At 50.8% G+C, this 19382-nt stretch overlaps 2 protein-coding genes across 6 annotated transcripts; one reads left to right on the top strand and one right to left on the bottom strand.

Annotated features, from left to right (window-relative positions):
* Positions 1–17: 17 nt before the first annotated feature.
* Apobr (apolipoprotein B receptor) lies at positions 18–4231 on the bottom strand. Its single transcript, XM_015998915.3, has 4 exons — positions 4081–4231; positions 1274–3769; positions 923–1188; positions 18–838 (listed from the first exon to the last, which is right to left on the bottom strand). Exons 1-4 carry the CDS (start codon positions 4135–4137, stop codon positions 769–771), a joined length of 2889 nt encoding a protein of 962 aa, XP_015854401.1. The 5' UTR covers positions 4138–4231; the 3' UTR covers positions 18–768.
* On the top strand, positions 3713–19007 carry Cln3 (CLN3 lysosomal/endosomal transmembrane protein, battenin). 5 transcript variants are annotated; one of them, XM_076552370.1, is made up of 18 exons: positions 3744–3850; positions 4802–4955; positions 5648–5967; positions 6169–6269; positions 6428–6506; positions 7464–7560; positions 8284–8355; positions 8717–8796; positions 8899–8984; positions 9627–9699; positions 9783–9926; positions 11691–11803; positions 13553–13599; positions 13676–13744; positions 13831–13886; positions 14001–14094; positions 18470–18610; positions 18694–19007. In XM_076552370.1, the coding sequence occupies exons 4-18, from the start codon at positions 6224–6226 to the stop codon at positions 18811–18813; spliced, it is 1317 nt and encodes a 438-aa protein (XP_076408485.1). In that variant the 5' UTR covers positions 3744–3850; positions 4802–4955; positions 5648–5967; positions 6169–6223; the 3' UTR covers positions 18814–19007. The 5 variants fall into 5 exon arrangements, with proteins under 5 accessions (XP_042139432.1, XP_076408485.1, XP_076408496.1 ...); XM_042283498.2 differs by lacking the exon at positions 4802–4955 and having other exon boundaries at positions 3713–3850; XM_076552381.1 differs by lacking the exon at positions 4802–4955 and having other exon boundaries at positions 3746–3850; positions 5512–5967.
* The last annotated feature ends 375 nt before the right edge of the window (positions 19008–19382 follow it).

Raw genomic sequence — 19382 nt, 5'->3', positions numbered from 1 at the left:
ACAGACCTCACCAGATATTTATTTCTTGGATATTTATTTATTTTTAGAAAATGATGGTTTATTTATTGTTTCATTCTTGAGTTAGGCCACCATGCTGGGTGACTAATAAAGCCCTCTGGCCCACTTTGTGTCTCCACATCTTCACAGGAATGTCTGACACCCACTGAGCAGGAGAGCTTGGGGACAGTCCGAAGCTTCTGTCTAGCCAGAACCTCTCTCTACTCCTATGTTCTTGGAGTTCCTGCAACGTTCCCCAACTCTGGCCTGGAGGTTACCATAGCAACCTGCGGTTGTGATGTTGAGCTATCATTTTAGAAGCTCAAAGCAACTGGTCTGCTGCCCATGGTCATTGACAAAGAAAGGCAGCCGCTCTTTCTTTTGGGGGAGGGCGGGGGCTTCCACCCCAGAGGTGTGTTCTCTTACATAGCTCTCTGTGGGGCTCTAGCATGATGGGTAATTGGGGGGGAGGGCGCGGCGATCATACAGGGAAGATTTAGGGGAGTAGAGTCTTTCCAACCCCGTCTTCCTTGTAGTCTCCTGAGCAGCCGAGACAGATGGGAAAGGTGACCAGGGCAGAGACCTATGATAGCTTACACTGGGGCATCAGACTCCTTAGAGTCAAGGTCTTCATAAACATCTGGTGTCGCTGAGGCCCAGAGGGTGAAAACGATGTGTTCCAGTAGCAGAGGGAGTCGAGGGTAACAAGAGTCTAGCAGAGCGTCCTGACCCTCCCGTAGGAGGTCTGTCTCACGAGGGCTCTAGGCTCTGTCACTGTGGCTTCGGCCGGCTCAGTCGGGCTTGCAATTCCTGCATCATGCCGGGATGAGCGAAGCCAAACCTGTAGAAGGAACAGACCCATGGGAGCTGGCCCCCAATGCCCACAGCCTCCTCACCAGCCCGAGTGTGGTGCCCCTGGGCCTACCCATGTCCCAGCACTTTTTTCCTGGCTGGCATTGGAGTCCCTTCAGGCCTTGGGGCACTTGGCTCTGAAGTTTCCTCCGGTTGAAGAGGTGCCGGCTCAGGGGACAGCAGCTCCTCTTGGGGTTGGGGGCTGGGAGGGTCATACTGCGGCTCAGGAGCAGAGATTCGACGCAAAGAGGGCCTCGAGCGCCGCCGTGAGGAATTTCGTGAGAGAAGCACACGACTTCGAGGGACAGAGACATCCAGGAGGGACCCGGGGAGCAGGGCCTACAGGGGGAGGGACACAGACAACTGTGGAGAGCTGACTTCCAAATTCCGCTTGTCCCTCTCGGGGTCCTGCGGCAGCCCTCACCTCATTCCAGTTGCTCTGAGCATCCCCTGGGGCACTGGCTATGGCCCCCGCTGATTCAGAGGAGCCAGGCACAGCTAACGTGGGAATCTGGTGTGTCTGCTGGCCTGAGGTGTCCTCCAGACCTTCTGGATCGTTCTCCTGGATCTCTGTCCTCTGTGCTTCTCTCACGGCATCCTCCGCGTCACGTAGCTTTTGTGTCTCTCCCTCAGAGTTGTGGGCCCTCCGCTCTCTTGACAGCCCTCCCCTAGCCTCGTCTTCCAACGGCATCTGCTCTCCTAGGAGCCCCCCAGTCTCCACGACGGCTATAGACCTCTCAGCTCTCTCTGCCTGGGAGTCTAAAGTCACGCCATCCATTCCCCTCGTCCCTTCTGCCATCACAGATGTCCCCGTTTCTGCCTGCTCCCCCTCTCCCGTCCCACCAGTTTCTTGGACATCATAGCCAGTCGCCTTCTCCTCTGCTGCGCCTTCTGAGCAAGCTTCCTGCCCACTTGGCTTCTCTGGGGCCTCTCCCAGCTCGGTGACTCCCCCCGTCTCCCCTCTGCCCTTGGGATGCCAGGCTCTCCCAAACTCCCTCTCTGGAGCCATCCCAGCCTCCCACTCGGGCCCTTCCTCGGCCCCCACAGTCCTGATACCCAAGATAATCTCAGCAGCTGAAGAACTGGTCTGTGTGTCTTCACTGTCCTGTAGGCTCAGAGCCACCTCCTCCAGCCTCCTCTTCCTGCACGTTCCGTTTGTCTCCCAAGGCGCCGCAGCCTCCCCCTCACCAGCCTTGATTCCTGTGGGCCTGGACTCCCCCACTGACTGGCCTGCCTCTGCTTCCTGGCTTCCCTCCAGCTCCTGGCTCATTGCTATGGAGGCCAGTCCTGCCTCTGCTCCCCACCCTGGGACCTCGGGCTGTTGAGACTCCTGGCCTCCTTCAGCCTGGACCTCCTCTGCCTGCCCTGTTGCAATCTCTTCCTCACCTGCTTCTTCAGCGTCTGCTTCTACCTCCTGGGTGTTTGTGCTGTCCACATCCCTTCTCCAGTTTCCCTGGGCTTCTAGCTCAGGACCTGCAAACCCCACAGGTCTGCTGCCATAGTCCTCCAAACGTAGCATCCCCGCTGGGCTCAGGTCTGGAGCTCTCCTGGTCTCCTCCTGACCCTTCTGTCCTTCCTCAAGTTGTTCAGTCAAGGTCTGGGAACCTCTCCTCAGCTCAGGGTCCTGTCCTCCAGTGACCTCTGCTCTCAACACCTCTTGTCTCACCTGAGCTGCCTCTCTTTTCTCTCCCACATACGATTCCTCAGGCCTGGCTTCTGGAGATTCTTCCAAGTCAGGCTCCCCTTGAGCCTCCTTGTCCAGGGCTAGCACAGCTTCTGTGGCCCCAGTGCTCCTTTCCTCCCTGGGGGACTCTTCTGCCTGCACCTCCTCCTCCAGACTCACCCCCTTCTCTCCAGTGGCTGGGTCTTGCCTTTCCTCGTCCTCAGAGCTGCCCCGTGTCTCCTGGTCTCCCTCCGCCTGCTTCCCTGCTGTCTGGCCTTCAGTCATCTCTCTGGTTCTCTCCCTCTCCAGGGCCTGGGTCTGATGGCTAGCTTCAGCCTCTCTCTTCTCATCCATCTCATCCTGCTGGCCTCCCTTGCAAGCCTCTTCTAGGACCCAGACTTTCCCAGTAGCTTCTGGGATGCTGTCTTCTGGGTCTGGCTCATATTCTGCTTCCTGAATGCCCAGGTTATCAACCTCCTCCCTGCCTGAGGCTGCCCAGGCCTCTCTACCCAACATGGCCCAGTCCTCAGATTCTGCCTCTGGGTTTTGTGTCCCCTGTGCCTTTGCCTCCGTCATCAGGACCATCCTCTCTTCCTCCTTGTCAGCCCCTCTGGCCCCAAACCCCTCGGGTTCTGCATCCTTGGCCACCCAGTCTGTCTCTTTGCTGTCCTCCGTAACCTCCTGCCCATCGGTACCAGCATTCTCCTCGGGCTCCCTGGGCCAGGCTGGCTGTGACTCCACTCCCCTGGCCAACCCTGACTCTGCGGCTCTGACCACCACCACCTCCTTTTCTTCCTTCTGTTCACAGGTTCTCAGCGGCTCCCCACTGCTCACTTCCTGCTCACCGTGCTCCCAGATCTCCTGGGCTCTGTTACTGCTCCCGTCTCTGTGAGTCCCAGGCCCTGCCTCAGGCCTCAGCGGAGCACTTGGCTCCTGGCCCCTGGCACCCTCAGCTGCCTTCCTGGACCCAGTGTCCTGCCTTTCTGCTTGGGGCCTTGGGGAGCTGTCTGCTCTCCACCCCCAGGTCTGTTCACCAGCTAAACTTCCTTCTTGGCATCTTATGAGCTCTCCAGGAGCTCCTACCCTCTCGCCCTGGTCACTCCTAAATCCCTCCAGTGCCTCCTGGGCTTCCTCCTCTATAACCTTCTCTGGCTTCTCTGCGGCCACTTCCCCGGGCTCTTCAGCTGCCTGCGGCTCCCTCTCTACCGTGGGGACTGTATCTCCTATGAGGTACGACACAAAAGCGCTGAAGGAATCCTAGAAGAGAGGAGAGCAGAGTGAAGACACTCAGGGCAAGGCTAGCCCTTGCCCCGGGGGCACTACTCCAAACAAGCCCAGGTAAGAAATCTGGGGCTGGAAATCTGTGTAAGGTCCAACATAGGGTCTATCCTGGAGTACATGCACGCACTGGCGGGGGCGGGAGATTGAAAGCCAGGAAAGACTGGAGTCTGGCTAGGAGTCTGGCTGACTGTAGGAAAGGGACCCAAGCCTGAGGAGAGGCTCTAAGGGAGCAGGGAAGGTGGAACTACAGGGAATGGCCAGAAGCCTCTGGGATCTCCCCCTCTCACCAGCGCTCCCCGCAAGGCCTGATGCAGCCCAGGGAGACGAAGCCGGAGAAAATCCATCCTGTAGGTCTCTGTGTGTCCAGAAAGCTCACAATGACCATCAGTCCCCACCCACTAATGCAAGCCTGTCCTCCCCAGCACCCAAGACACTTCCTCTTCCCTTGTCTCTGCCTGACGTATCTCCACCCCAGGCCTTGTGCACCTCCCCCATGCTCTGGGATGACTTCCTGACAGGCAGGAAAATGGCTGTACGGTGTCCAGGTGACTCAGGCTCAGGTGCACATCTGGAGCTAAAGGGCAGAGGATCAGGCCAGAAAGGAAAAAGTGGGAACAGGAGACCTCAGAAGTGGGTATGGGGGAGGGGGCATGTGGCAAGTGCAGCCCGGATGAGTCAGGTCTCATATTCACACCTCAGCCATTTCCGTCTCCTCCAAGCCACAGCCTACAGAGAGAGGAAGCTAGGGTTTGTGGTTCCTGATTGATCTGGGGGAGAAGTCGGAGTGAGGATGGAGACTAGTGGAAGTGCTGGCCCCCCACTGCCATGCCATGAACACCTCTCTGGATTGGTGTCTCCGGTGCCCATGTCCTCAACTGTGGCTATTCTTGTACTGGAGCCATTGGTTACTCACAGCTTTCTGTGAGCTCCTAAAAAACAGAAACTGCAGAATTTCTAGAGCCCTGCATGGGTAGTAGGATCCCTTCTCTCACTGGTTGAATGATCTAGGAAGAACACCATAGAAGGGCGTATTTCAAACAGCAATCTTAATGACCGGGGGTTGAAAAGATCTGTGACAAATGGGCACAGGCTGCTGGAAGCCATAACAGAGGGATGGGCTGATAAAGAATGGCCAACATGCTACCCTACCATCGAGAGGAAGGTAAGGGACTCCTTAATTGGGACTATGTGAGGTGATGTATTCCAACTGCGCCCCCCCCCGCCCCCATTTTCCTAATTTCCAGTGAGGACAACTGGCTGACATCACAGAACAGGAAAAAATCTTTTTTTTTCTTTTTTATTTATTTATTTATTTATTTTTAATTAATTAATTAATTTTTAAATTTATTTATTTTTAAATTACACTCATGATATTAATCACATTTGTGGTATTCATAGATTACATTCGCAGGATTCGTCAGGGAAAATTCTTGCTCAGTGAACTCAGCACCTCTTAGTGCTAACTGGGTCTCTAAAGTCACCTACAGGTCTAATGCAGGATTAACACTGGGGGGAGGAGACCTTGGTTTTCTCATCTGTAAAACCAGGGGTTGGCACTACTTTCGTGATATTTGTTGGTTCTAGGATAATATGCCAAAGGGAATTTCTTAATGCCTTGAATGTTGCCACAGATAATTCATGAAAACCTGTTTGGTGGGTGTTTTTTAGCTTTCTAGGCAATCATTCTATTCTTAGCTGCCTCTCATTGCTTATTTTAGGTCTTTACAACAGTCTGTAAGGACAACAGATAAGAAGGACCCGAGGCTGGACGCCATTGCTTCGGAGCAGAACTCGTCCTTGGGGAGTCGGGTGGGTCGTGGGACAGGAGTAGGACAGTAGCCATATTTGTTTCAGGCAAGTGAGGGCAGCAGGAAAGGAGCTGAAGCCTCCCGCGCCATGACTAGTACTGGCACATTTGGTTTGGTCGGCGTCTAGAGTGCTGCTTTTCGTGGCTCTGCTTGTGGCTCCCACCGTTCCAGTTCAAAACCAGTGCTTCCAGGGCCCTTCCGAACTCTCCTTTTCTCACTCCCGAAATTTCGGAAGGCCAAAGGCGAAAACAGGACCCGGAAGTAGGGGGGGCAACTTCTAAGCATGTGATGGGAGGCGCACTGGTCCTGACACGTGACCCTCCGACCTGCTACTCTACCTTGCTGAGAGCTCAGCTGCTCTTAAAGGTACAGGCCCGGGGGCGGGGGCTTTGCTTTAGAGGGGCTGGGGGCGGGGTCGGACGGGTGGAGCGTGGGTGGCCACGAGATGGAGATCCGGGGATCTGTTGATGGACGGTCCTGTGTAGCAGACAGCCGGTCCTGGGCCTGACCACGGGGCGTTGATCCTTCGCACCCACCTGTGCCAGACTTTTATCTGTTCTCTTGAAGCCAACTCCGAACACACGCCGACTTTGGGCCCTTTGGGGGACCCGAACTCGATGCCATGGGAAGCTCTGCGGGCTCGTGGAGGGGCCTTGAGGATTCTGACAGTGAGTACCCTTGTTGGTTGTCATGGTAACGACCACCTCTGCTCCGCGACGCTCCTGGGGAGCTCGGAAACTGGCCGGACCCCCGCAACAGGATCCAAAACACTTGGGGCCTTCGCGGACTGGAGTGAGTAGTGGGTCACGCCTTCTCTTCCTCCCAGGGGAGGAGACCGACTCAGAGCCCCCAGCCCCTCCGTTGGATGGTCAGAGTGCCCAGTGGAAGAATGCGGTGGGCTTCTGGTAAGTGGGCTGAGAACTGTGCAAAAGCAAAGTGCGACTGGAAAGCGGGGAGCGTCAAGCTGGGGAGAGCAGTTGAATCCGCAATACTGAGTCAACTGGTTTGTCCTTGGCCACCCGTGAGCTTTCCAGATTCCATAAAATTACCACCGTCACCTGTTGAACACGGCCTCTTACCACCTGTAGCGTTATGAAATGTCTTCCTCCAACCATCTAGGTTGCAGCTTTGTTATTTTTATTTTTGTATGGAAGGGTCTTTGTCCCGGGCCAGCCTTAAACTCTATGGGCAGTGGAGGGCTTGCCTTGAGTTTAAGGCGCTTGCCTTCCAGACGGGAGATTACAGGCCTGTAGCACCATGCCCAGCTGCCCCTGGGGCTTTTATTTGCAGTGCAGGGTCTTGAAAGCAGGGCCTTCCCGATGCTCATGGCGCACTCTACCAGGGAGCTCTGTCCACAGCCCATTTGTGTTTTCCTAACCCTGAGCACTGCTCTGGGGAGATGGAAATAGAGCGATATGCTTTACGGATCAGAAGGAACCCTTGGTATTATTTTGATTCCTCCAGCACTCTCGGGTTAGGTGAGAACTTGCCCCCATTTAACATAGGAGAACACTGAGGCCACAGAAGTAGGGAGGAACTGGCTTGGATTTCAAGCCCTGGGTATTTCTGTTGTACCACAGTATATCAGTGCATCGATGAGAAATGTCCCCAGAACCGAATCTTAGTGCCAGCATAGAAGGAGTGGGAAAGAGCGGCCAGGGATATCTTCCTGGGAGAGGCCTTGGGCGCTCGGCATGAGCTGCTCTAATCTCAAAGCCTCTATTTCTAACTGTGACACCCGCAATGTTGGAGGGAAAAAAAAAAAAAGAGAGGTTGGCGTTTGAAGGGAATGGGTAAGGGAGAGATCTTTAAGGACTATCGGTGGACAGAAAGTCGGAAAGTGAAGACTCTCCTCATTCTAGGATCCTGGGTCTTTGCAACAATTTCTCATATGTGGTGATGCTGAGCGCTGCCCATGACATCCTTAAGCAAGAGCAAGCATCAGGGAACCAGAGCCATGTAAGTGAGTCCCTCTTCACCACCACCAACCAGGGCCAGAGGTCCCCTGAAAAGCTCATGAAGTAGCCAGGGGTCGACCAAGGGAGTTAAAATCCCTAGTCGCCCATATCCCCAGGGCAAGAGGGATCCCTGAAGACAACGGGTACCAGGTTGGTGAACTCAACTACTGGCTGGGTAAGACCTTGTTTTGTGGTGTGTTTTTTCATCTGGGCCCTGTTGACATTTGGGGCTAGGTGACTGTTGTGGGACTGGCCTGCACATTGTAAGTGTTTAGTAGCATCCCATGCCTCTACCCACTAACAACCAAAAGTGACAGCCAAGAATGTCTCCAGATGTTACAAATGTTGCTGGCAGATAAAATCACCCCTGGTGCAGAACTTCTGGTCGTAATGATCTAGAAAATTCATTCCCCAAGAGGAGCAGCTTCCACTTTTCAGGTTCAATAGGGAATTTGGCCCAAGATGAGATTTTCCAGAAACCCCGATTTCTATATGAATGCTCTTAAATATGTTATGTCCATCTTGGAGGGTTATCGTTGGCCTGTGGGCCAGTAGTTTGAGATGTTTATAAACACCCTCCTTCACTGTGCACGTAGAAAAACTAAGGCCCCAAGAAGTCCGTGCCTACCCAAAGCTATCTGTCAAGGTAGTGCATGCAGAGCTGGGACTGGGCCTTGTTTAACCTCTTGCTTCCTTGTAGGAAAGACTTTCTTCTCTCCCATAGGTGGAGCCGGGCCCAACACCCATGCCTCACAACAGCTCGTCTCGATTTGATTGCAACTCCATCTCCACAGCTGTGAGTACCCAGGAGGCCCCCACGACCCAGGCCTTTGCACCCCCATTCCCTCTGCACCCAGCTGGGACTGTCAGGATTGCAATGACCAAGACTGCCAGTTACCGGGGCCCCTTTCTGTGAGTGGTAAATATCAGCTCAGGTAACCCCCATGGTGCCTTTGTGAACTGGGCAGGGCACACTTTCCCTCTGGGGCTGAGGAAAATGAAGCTCAGAGCCTGTCAATGCCTTTACATCTGTCAGAGGAGCCCAACGCCGGGAAAGCTGGGAACAAACCCAGATCTGTCTAACTCGAGAGCCTCAGCTTGCAGCAGAAGGTCATCTCTGGGAGCGTCTGGGTTCTTACTGTGTTTTCCTGTCTCAGGCAGTGCTCCTGGCAGACATCCTTCCCACCCTCGTCATCAAACTCCTGGCTCCTCTTGGCCTTCATTTGCTGCCCTACAGGTCTGGGTCAGGGCGGCAGGAGGAAGGAGAGAGGGAGGTGGCGGGAGGCTGGCGAGTCTCACATGGAGGTGGCCTTCTGAGTTCCTCTCCATCTCTTCTCAGCCCCCGGGTCCTTGTCAGTGGAGTTTGCTCTGCCGGAAGCTTTATCCTGGTTGCCTTTTCTCACTCAGTGGGGTTAAGCCTGTGTGGTGAGTATGCAGCTATGTGAGGTGGATGGGCCTCGAGAAGCCTCCACAGTGAGCTGTGGGAGTAGTCTCCCCGGCTTCCCAGAGTAAAAGGGTATGTCTGGAACCCCAGGAGACTGCTAGTGGTGTTTGTTTGGGACACGCGCGCGCGCAATTCTAACACTTGAGAGACAGGAGGGTTGTGAATTTGAGGTTAGTCTGGGCCATATAGTTCAAAGCTACTCGAAGCTGCACAGCAAAATCCTGTCTAAAAAAACAAGGAGAGTACCAGGCCAGGCTGATCTACATAGCAAGTTCCAGGCCAGCCTGGACTACATACTGAGACCTTGTCTCAAAACAAAACAAAACAAAAACCTGCTAGAGCTTCCCAAACAAAGAGTGGGCTCTAGGAACAATTTGGAGGTGTTAACTTAGGAAGAGATGGGTGGACTGAGTATAGATTGGGCTGAGCAGGGTTGAATGATTGAGAGGATGAGGATGGGGGTATGTGGAGGAAGGTGTGACTCTTTGAGATGAGACCCTACCTGTCCAGTCTGTTTAGTGACAGATTTGTTTTTAGCTGATAGAGAGACGAGGCTATAATTAAACATTGTGGGGGACTGTGACCTTCAGTTAAAGGCCACCATATGCTTTTCGTCCTCCCAGGAGTGGTTTTGGCCAGCATCTCATCAGGTCTAGGAGAGGTCACCTTCCTCTCGCTCACAGCCTTCTACCCCAGGTGAGCAGGCTGGGCAGGAAGGAAAGGGAGAGGAGTGCCCCTGCTGGCTTCCATCTTCCTAAATGCTCTTGTGTTCTCCTCAGCGCTGTCATCTCCTGGTGGTCCTCAGGTACTGGGGGCGCAGGGCTGCTTGGATCGCTGTCTTACCTGGGACTCACCCAGGCTGGCCTTTCCCCGCAGCACACCCTGCTTTCTATGTTGGGGATCCCTGTTCTGCTGCTGGCCAGGTGAGTGTCCTTGGGCCCAAAGGACAAAACTATGGGAGGAGGAACTTGATCCTAATCCGATCTTCAGCTCTCTTCAGCCTTGTTGCGAGGGCATGTGGATTCTTGACTCTCGACAGCCCTCAGCTGGAGTGCCAGAGTGGGTATATGTTAGCGTGTGACTCTGGACAGCTTCATTCCTGACCCTCAGTTGTCCCTGTGTCACAGTGGGTCTCCTTTCGTGTCAGCTGATGAATGTGACGCATCAGCACACTGCGGTTCTGAGACTGGAGCTGGGACTGAGTGTACTCAGAGCACTTGCTCTGTGTGTGTTTGTGTGTGGTAGAAAAGAGTCTTAAGCCAGGAGTCGTGCACGCCTTCAATCCCAGCACTCAGGAGGCAGAGGCAGGTGGATCTCTGAATTTGAGGCCAGCCTAGACTACATAATGAGTCCCAAGGACAGCCAGAGTTATATAATGAGACCCTGCCCTCCCCCCCCCCAGAGAGATAGAGAGAGAGAGAGAGAGAGAGAGAGAGAGAGAGAGAGAGAGAACATTAACTAGCTAGTTAAACCTGTAACTTCATGTTATAGCTTAGGACTGTTGTGGGGTATTCACCAGAGAAGACTGCTCAGACATGAGTTTAGGTCAATAGAAAGTCCTTATTAGCCAGCTGACCACTGCACTGGGTGGTCAGGATCCCAGAGTAGCACTGAGCCTTTCTCAGGGTGAATTTTTAAGCATAAAAACCATGTCCTGGGTTGACATACTTTAGTTAACAGGAACAGTTAGCCAGAGGCGGAACTACAGAAGCTAAAAATTGAGGTTAGTACATTTAGAGACTTTCCCAGAACTATATGGACTTTGATGGATCAGGTCTTTGTTTTAGTTTTGACAGGTGGTACTGTCTGCATGTTGAGTTTTATAGCCTGAATGGCATTTCCATCATGGAGTCAGTCATGCTAAGGTCTGGGGCCCTGTTACAAGGACAAGGCCACATAGAAAAAAGAAGTCAGGATGTGTGTAGTGTGTGAAAGCCTAGAATCCCGGCACTTGGGAGGCTGAAGCAGAGAGATCACATGTTGGAGATCCTGGTTCAAAAGATAAATATAGATAATTGGATATGATGGCAAATGCCTTTAATCCCAGCACTCAGGCAGCATAGGCAGGCAGAGCTCTGTGAGTTCGAGGCTAGCCTGGTGTATATATATCGAGATCCAGGCCATCCAGGCCACATAGTGAGACCCTGTCTCAGAAAAACTAAATAAAGAAAAAAAAAGAAAAAAAACAACCCATGATCATGCAGGCTGTGGTTAAACTCAGTCACAAAATAAACAACAAACAAAAAAAGACATGAATATGAGAAAGGGACCTGTGAGGTGGGTGAGTTCACAGGTGTGGGAAGAAGACAGGAGAGGGTAGGGTGAGAGAAACCAGAGTGCAGTATGCACATGTATAAAAATGTCAAGGAACACATTGAATAAAAATTACTATGAAATGGTAAATATCCAAGAAGTGGTACTAGAGCAGTTGTTGAATAATGAGAACAAGGCAATGGGATTGAGCTGCTGGTGTGGACCCCGTCAACTGGGTCCCTGGGTGGAAACAAAGAGGATGCATTTGTCACCATTTGAGGCTCTCACAGCACAGGATTGGATACCTTCAAGGCTGTGAGTTCCTCATCTTCAAATACAGATGTGAAGGGGCCCCTGGAAGGGTGGCCTGCAGGACCTCTGGGCTTTTCTGTCGGAACAAGAGCTCGGGACTGTTGTTTTTCTATTCCCTCCAGCTACTTCTTGTTGCTCACATCTCCTGAACCCCAGGACCCTGGAGGGGAAGACGAGGCAGAGACTGCTGCCCGGCAGCCACTCATAGGCACCGAGACCCCGGAGTCAAAGCCAGGTAGGAGACAAAGGCCCTCCCAGGGTCACTTGCCCCTTGGGATTTTGGTCTCAACAGTGGACACAGTTGAGAGGGACAGGCTGGGTGTACAGCTTTGGGTCAAAGCAGTCATGTGTCATGTGTACTTACTGACCACATGCCAGACATTCCAGTTGCTGAGACCAGAGGTGTTCAGGATGAAGAAATGAACATTTTCACAGAACATAAAACAGTGATAGGGCCCAGAGTGGTGGCACACACCTTTTATCCCAGCGCTTGGGAGGCAGTGGCAGCTGGATCTCTGGAGTTCGAGGCCAGCCTGGTCTACAGAGCCCAGGACTACACAGAGAAACCCTGTCTCAAAAAAAAAAACAAAAACAAAAAACAAAAAAAACAGAGTCTCTTTGTGTGGCCTTGCTGGCCTGGAACTCACTCTGTAGACCAGAATGGCCTCGAATTCACAAGACCCACCTGCCTCTGTTTCCCAAGAATTAAAGACTTGTGCCACCATACATACCTGGCTAAGATTTGTTTTTATATTTATTTATGTGTATGTGTTTTTCTGAATTTACACTGTGGATGTGTTGAATGCCCGCAGAGGCCAGAAGAGGACATCAGATTCTTGGAGCTGCAATTACAGGCAGTTGTGAGCCGCCTGATGTGGGTGTTGGGAATTCTAATTCTGGTCCTCACCATGGAGCAACAAGTGCTCTTTTTTTTTTTCCTTGTTTGTTTCAAGATAGAGTTTCTCTGTGTGGCCCTGACTGTCTTGGAACTTGCTCTGTAGACCAGAGTGGCCTCAAATTCAAAGATCCACCTACCCCTGCCTCCTAAATGAGACTGTTTAAAAAAAAAAAAAAAAAAAGCAAAAAATAACCCTTTTAGAATCTGCCAGCAGCAAGTGATCTTAACCTCCTAGCCATCTCTCCATCTCTGAGAAAGCCTTTATTTATGTCTTTATTTAATGATTTATTTATTTTTATTTTATGTGCATTGATGTTTTGCTTGTGTTATGTCTGTGTGAGGGTATTGGAGTCCTTAGAACTGGAGTTACAGACAGTTGTGAGCTGCTATGTAGGTGTTGGGAATTGAACCCAGGTCCTCTGGTAGAGCAGCCAGTGCTCTTAGCGGATGAGCCATCTCTCCAGCCCCCAAGAGAGCTTTTAAAAACAACAAACCGTTGATTTACTGGGGATGGGGTGAGCTGGGGAAGGGCCTGTGCACAAATGCAGAGGTGAGAGGGTCCGGAAATGGAACTCCACTCCCTCAACCTTGACAGCACACGCTCTCCTCATCCACTGAGCCGTCTCATCAGCCCAAGAAGGCTTTTGGAAGGACGTCTTTGGGCTGAAACTTGGCTGTCAAGGAGTCATCCTTGTGAATGTCTAGGTGAACACGTTCCAGGCTCAGGAAACAGCTCTGCCTGAGGCCTTTTGGTAGAAAAAGAATCGGACTATTTTAGAAACAGCACAGCCAGAGAGTCTAAGATGGGGTCAACAGCTAAAAGCTGTACACTGATGTACAGTCTTACTCCTTTTTAAAAAAATCAGTCAAAATACACACACACACACACACACACACACACACACACACACACACGTGTATACATGTGTTCAAAGTATGAAATTTGTCGTTTTAGTCACTACTCAGTGTGCACCCCAGCACCATTTAAATACGGACACTGCTGTGGTGGCTGGTTGCTTGCTGCAGGATGGTGGCTAGCTAAGCATTCAGTGTACAACCTCCTCCCTCTTTGTCCCTCCTCTCTAGGTTCCAGCTGGGACCTCTCGCTCCAGGAAAGGTGGACAGTGTTCAAGGTTTGGATGTTGGCTCTGGGTGCCCTGTGAGGAGCCTCTGCCTCCTGCCTTCCGCTCACATCTTCCACTCTTCCAGGGCCTTTTGCGATATATCATCCCCTTGGTGCTGGTCTACTTTGCTGAGTATTTCATCAACCAGGGACTTGTGAGTGAGGGGTGCTGGGAAGGGGGTGTGGGAGGACAGTTAGAACCGAGGTCCACAAATCTCCACGTGTCTGGTCTTCGCTGCAGTTTGAGCTCCTGTTTTTCCGGAACACATCCCTGAGTCATGCTCAGCAGTACCGATGGTGAGAGAAGTTGGCAGGTGGGCAGTGGGCTAGAAGGATCCCTCGATGTTGGCGACCTGGGGTTAACCATAGGCACCCGGAGGAGCTTCCTCATCCTCCCTGCCCCCCCCTCAGGTACCAGATGCTGTACCAGGCTGGCGTGTTCATCTCCCGCTCTTCTCTCCACTGCTGCCGCATCCGTCTCACCTGGGTCCTAACCCTGCTGCAGGTACTGAACCTCTGCCCTGTTCTCCACTCTCAGCTTGGATCCCAGCATCCCTCACTCAGCAGAAGATAGTAGTGGGCCCTGGTGTCCTAAGTGTAGCACTGAACGTCAGCAGGGCTCCATGTGAAATGTGTGGCAGCATCAGAAGCCAGTCATACTTGTGGGCAAACACCAGTTTCTATACTGAACAGCTGTGTGACGTGGAGCAGGTATCCGAACCTCTAATGAGCCTCTGTTTCCCCATCGAGAAATCAGATGTAGTAGGGCAGGATGTGTCCCTCAGCGGCAGAGTGTTGGCCTAGTGTGTGTGAAGCTGTGGGTTCCATCTCTAGTACCTGCAAAATTTAAAATATTTAATAGATGTGGGCAACAACTATTTCTCATAGTGTTTGTACAACAACATTGAGGGGGAAAATGGAAGACTAAGATATTGTTTTGGTTTATTTTGGTTTCGTAGTTGTTTTATTTTTTAGGGTTTTTTTTTTTTCTTTGTTTTTGAGACAGGATCTCACTGTGTTGTTCTGGTTGGCCTAGAATCCAATATGTAGACCAGGTTGGCTTAGAGCTCTTCCTCACAAATGCTGGGATTGAAGGCATGTACCATCATTCCTGGCCTTTAGTTGTTTGCTTGTTTTTATGGTCCTGTGATTGAACCTAGGGCCTTGTGCATGCTGGGTCAGTGCTCTTATTGAGGTACATCTTATACTTTCAGACTTGTTATTTACTTATTTTTACAATTTAAAAATTTGTAATTAGATTTTTATTTACTTATTGGGAGCAGGGGAAGGAGGCAGTTGCCAAGTGGTGTGCATGGAGGTCCGAGAAGAATTTGCAGGATTGGTCCTCTTCCACATGTGGGTTCTAGGGATCAAACTCAGGTCATCAGGCTTGGGAGCAAGGGCCTTTACCCAGTGAGCCATCTCATCAGCCCAAGCTTTTTATTTGGAGGCAAATCATTTTTTGTTTCTTTTTTTTTTTTTTTCCGAGACAGAGTTTCTCTGTATAACAGTCCTGGCTGTCCTGGAACTCGCTCTGTAGACCAGACTGGCCTCAAACTCAGAGGTCCTCCTGCCTCTGCCTCCAAAATTGCTGGGGCTGGGATTAAAGGTGTGTGCCACTACGGCCGGCTTATTTATTTTTTAACTAATATATATGTGTTTTTATTGTATGTATGATATGTGGTGTGTGTGTGCACACAGGGGTGTGCATATACTGGTCTGAATGTGGAAGCCAGGGAACAACTTTTAGTTGTCTCTCCTTCTGCTGGGTTTTGGGGCTCAAATTTAGGTTGTCAGACCAGCACAGCAAATGTCTCGACTTGCTGAGCCATCTTGCCACATCCCACTACCTGCCCCCAACTTACTGGGTTTTGGTTTGAGTTTGTATGTGAATGGGTGGGTTGTTGTTGTTTTGCCTGCGTGCATGTCTATGCACCACAGGCATACAGTGTCCACAAAAGCCGGAAGAGGGCATGGGATCCTCTAGAACTAGAGTTACGGATAGGTGTGAGCTGCCATGTGAGTGCTGAGAACTGAACCCAGGTCCTTTGAAAAAGCAGCCAGTGTTCTTAACCACAGAGGCATCTCTCCAAGCTCCCACCTTCTGCTTTTTTAAGGCTGGGTCTCACTATGCTGCCCAGGCTGATCTTGAACTTGGTCCTCCTGCTTCCAGAGTGCTGGGATTTCAGGTGTATGTCCCTATGCCTGACTTCCCTGTGCCTGACTTGTACCACATTTTAATCAGTCGGAATATATTTCATGATAATCTGCCAATACTTTATGCAATGAAACATGTTTTCAAATCAGACAGAGGCACACTATACCTATAAGGAAACCCTATTTCTTTTATGTTGGGTTAGGTTATTTAGAGTAGAATCAGTGGCATTTTGGTCAAGTGAGTGTTCTTTTTTTTTTTTTGGTTTTTCGAGACAGGGTTTCTCTGCGTAGCTTTGCGCCTTTCCTGGGACTCACTTGGTAGCCCAGGCTGGCCTCGAACTCACAGAGATCTGCCTGGCTCTGCCTCCCGAGTGCTGGGATTAAAGGCGTGTGCCACCACCGCTGCCCGGCTAAGTGAGTGTTCTTATCAGTGAATAATTGCTGGGAGCAAGTGCAGCTGCCCTTAGCAAACAGAGATCTGTGGTTCTTAGTAAACATGGCTCTCTGTAGCAGTCTCCCAAGAGGAGCCTCAGACACCAGCGTCCATCTAGAGATATTCAGCCCTAAGGTGACCTTTAGACCTCTGACTGCAGGTTGAGCATCCCTAATGTAAACATCTGAAACCCAAAATGCAAAATGTACTGACTTGTATGGCACCACAAATGCAAAATCCCACACCATGACACTTCATTTGATGAGAAAAATTACTACAAATACTTTAGTAACTACCTTCAGGTCACATGTAGAGAGTATACATGAAAAATGAGTTTTACATTTAGACTCAGTTCCTATCCCCAAGATCTGTCATTATGTATATACAAATACTCCAAAGACCTAAAACATCTAAAATCCAAACTACTTCTGTCCCCAAGTGTGGAGGGATCCATTCCCTGCATTACAGAAAAGTACTTTACCCGTAACATTGAAGAACTCAATTCATGGGGCTAAAGAGACAGTTGAGCGGGTGTTGGTGCTTGCCACCAACCTAACCACCCAGGTTTGATCCTTGGAATCCACACGGTGGAAGGAGAAAAGTGACTCCCAGAAGTTGCCTTCTACCTCCACACAAATGCCATGTGCCACCCCTCAAAAAATATGTGTAATTAAAAACATGGTCCAGGAAGATGCTTCCGCAGGTAGGGGTATCTGTTACCACTCAGCCTAATGACCTGAGTGCAATACCAGGTCCCACGTGGTGGAAGAAGAGAACCAACTACTGAAAATTCTCTGATCTCCCCACACATGTGTACTGGCACATGCACACACTTGTACACTCAAAAACAAAAAATGTGCTAGGCAGTGGTGGCACATGCCTTTAATCCCAGCACTTGGAAGGCAGAGATAGATAGATGTCTACATCACCCGGCCAGTGTGTTCTTAATGCAGATCTCTGAGCCCTCCCAGACTGACTCAGTGATGACTTTAGAATGAGTAGACCTTCCTGGTCCTTGGCTAACACATCCCCAGTTAATTCTTTGTATATGGATCCCCAGTTAATTCTTTGTATATGGATCCTCTGAGCCACACGTTAGGGAGGGCACACAGTGTCCTTGAATAGCAGAACCCTGCTGAAGAACCTGGGACAGAGGAGGGATTGGCGCCCTCAAGTCGCGGTTCAAGGAGGCTTCTTGAAGTGAACATGAAAACTATGGTTTCTCAACTCCAGTACTCTTAAAAATTTTTTGACTTAAAATTTTGAGACCAGGTTTCTCTATCTATGTATCCTCGACTGACCTGGAATGCACTATGTAGACCATGCTGGCCTCAAACTCAGAAAGATTTGCCTGCCTCTGCCTCTGCCTCTGGAGTGCTGGGATTGAAGGTCTGCACATCACTCCTGACCCTCTTTTTTTTTTTTTTTTTTTTTTTTGTTAATTTATACATATGTTTGCCTGCATGTATTTATGCAAACCACCTGTGTCCCTGGAACCTTTGGAGGACAGAAGGGTGTCAAATCCTCTGGAACTAGAATTACAGATAGTTGTGAGGCATCATGTGGGTGCTGGGAACCAAACCTAGGTCCTCTGCAACAGCAGCAGGTGCTGTTAACCACTGAGCCATCTCCCTAGTCCAGATTTTTGCGGTCATTCTGTTGTGTTGCCATCCTGTACACTGTGGGGGCTTCGTAGTATCCCTAGCTGGATGCAGTGAGACAGCTGGTGAGGCCCATTGGTCTCAGTCCAGTAATTAGGGGAGACTAGGGTATGTTCGGGGGTCCCTGGGGCGCTGAAGATAAGACTCTGTCTGGTAGAGCACTTGCCTGTGGAGCACAAGATCCTAACTTAGATATGAAGGCAGGGTGTCTAGGTATAATGGTTCATGCCATTAAGAAAAACAGAACGAACACACACACACACACATACACACACAAAGGAAAAACAAAAAGAAAAAAAGAAGGGAATGAGATGACCAATGACCACAGTGGGAATGACCCCGACCCAAGTTTAGAGGTCATCAGTGAGGGACGGTTGAGGAGCATCCAGGCTAGGAGTTATGGGAGCAAAAGAAGGAGAGAAATCTACAAGGCGTGTGGGAATCGCATGGGGCCAGGGAAGGCCCACCAAGATCTCAGGGCCCTGCAAGGCCAGCTTGGCACTGGGATCCTACCCAGGCCTGTTAGTCCTTTCCTTCCCCAGCGTCTCCCATAGCCAGGCAGCTTTGAGACGTGCTACCTCCATGCTGTGCTGTCGCCCAGTCTCAAGTCTCCTCTCCTCTGCCCACAGTGCCTCAACCTGGTCTTCCTACTGGCAGACGTATGTCTGAGCTTCCTGCCCAGCATCTACCTCATCTTCATCATCGTTCTGTATGAAGGGTTCCTGGGTGGGGCAGCCTATGTGAATACCTTCCACAACATTGCTCTAGAGGTCTGTGTTAGTTGGGCAAGGGCTGTGGGTGGCCTCACCAGTCTTGTGGATGGAAGCCTAACCCTTGTTCTTTGCTCTCCCAGACCAGTGACAAGCACCGAGAGTTTGCCATGGAGGCCGCCTGTATCTCTGACACCTTGGGAATCTCCATGTCCGGGGTTCTAGCCTTGCCTCTGCATGACTTCCTCTGCCATCTCCCTTGATATGGGTTGCTCAGAACACACTGACATCTGTGAGCTCTGCCACAGACCTTCCTAGCTAGGCTGGGGAGTGGGTAGAGCCACAGTCCTGCCCTGCTCCAGCAAGGAGCCCCCATTGTTCCCCACTCCGGAGCTGGTCTCTGGGACTTCTCTCTCAGCCTTATGCCCTTCTAATAAATGCTTATTTTATCAGTGTACCTTTTGTGTAGCGTAGCAAGCTTTCTTGTTAGACTATCTTTGGATCACCAGCCCCCAAATAATGACATGGAGACAACTTATTAATTATGAAAACATGGCCTTAGCTTAGGCTTTTCCCCTACCAGCTCTTAGAACTCAATTAGCCTGCTTCTGTTAATCTACCTTCTATCACATAGCTCAGTTACCTCTCCTCCGTACTGTATGTCCAACTTGTTTCATGTATTCTTGGTGTCTCTGCCTTTCTTTTTCTCCTTCTCCCTGGAAATTCTGCCAGTTCTCTCCTGCCTAGCTATTAGCCATTCAGCTTTTTATTAAACCAATTACAGTGATACATCTTCACACAGTGTGTACAAATATTCCACAACATTTCCTCC

The sequence above is a fragment of the Peromyscus maniculatus genome, chromosome 1 (assembly GCF_049852395.1).
Source record: "Peromyscus maniculatus bairdii isolate BWxNUB_F1_BW_parent chromosome 1, HU_Pman_BW_mat_3.1, whole genome shotgun sequence".
NCBI lineage: Eukaryota > Metazoa > Chordata > Mammalia > Rodentia > Cricetidae > Peromyscus > Peromyscus maniculatus.
Note: the sequence above shows the minus strand (reverse complement) of the source record. Positions and strands in the feature narration are given on the sequence as shown.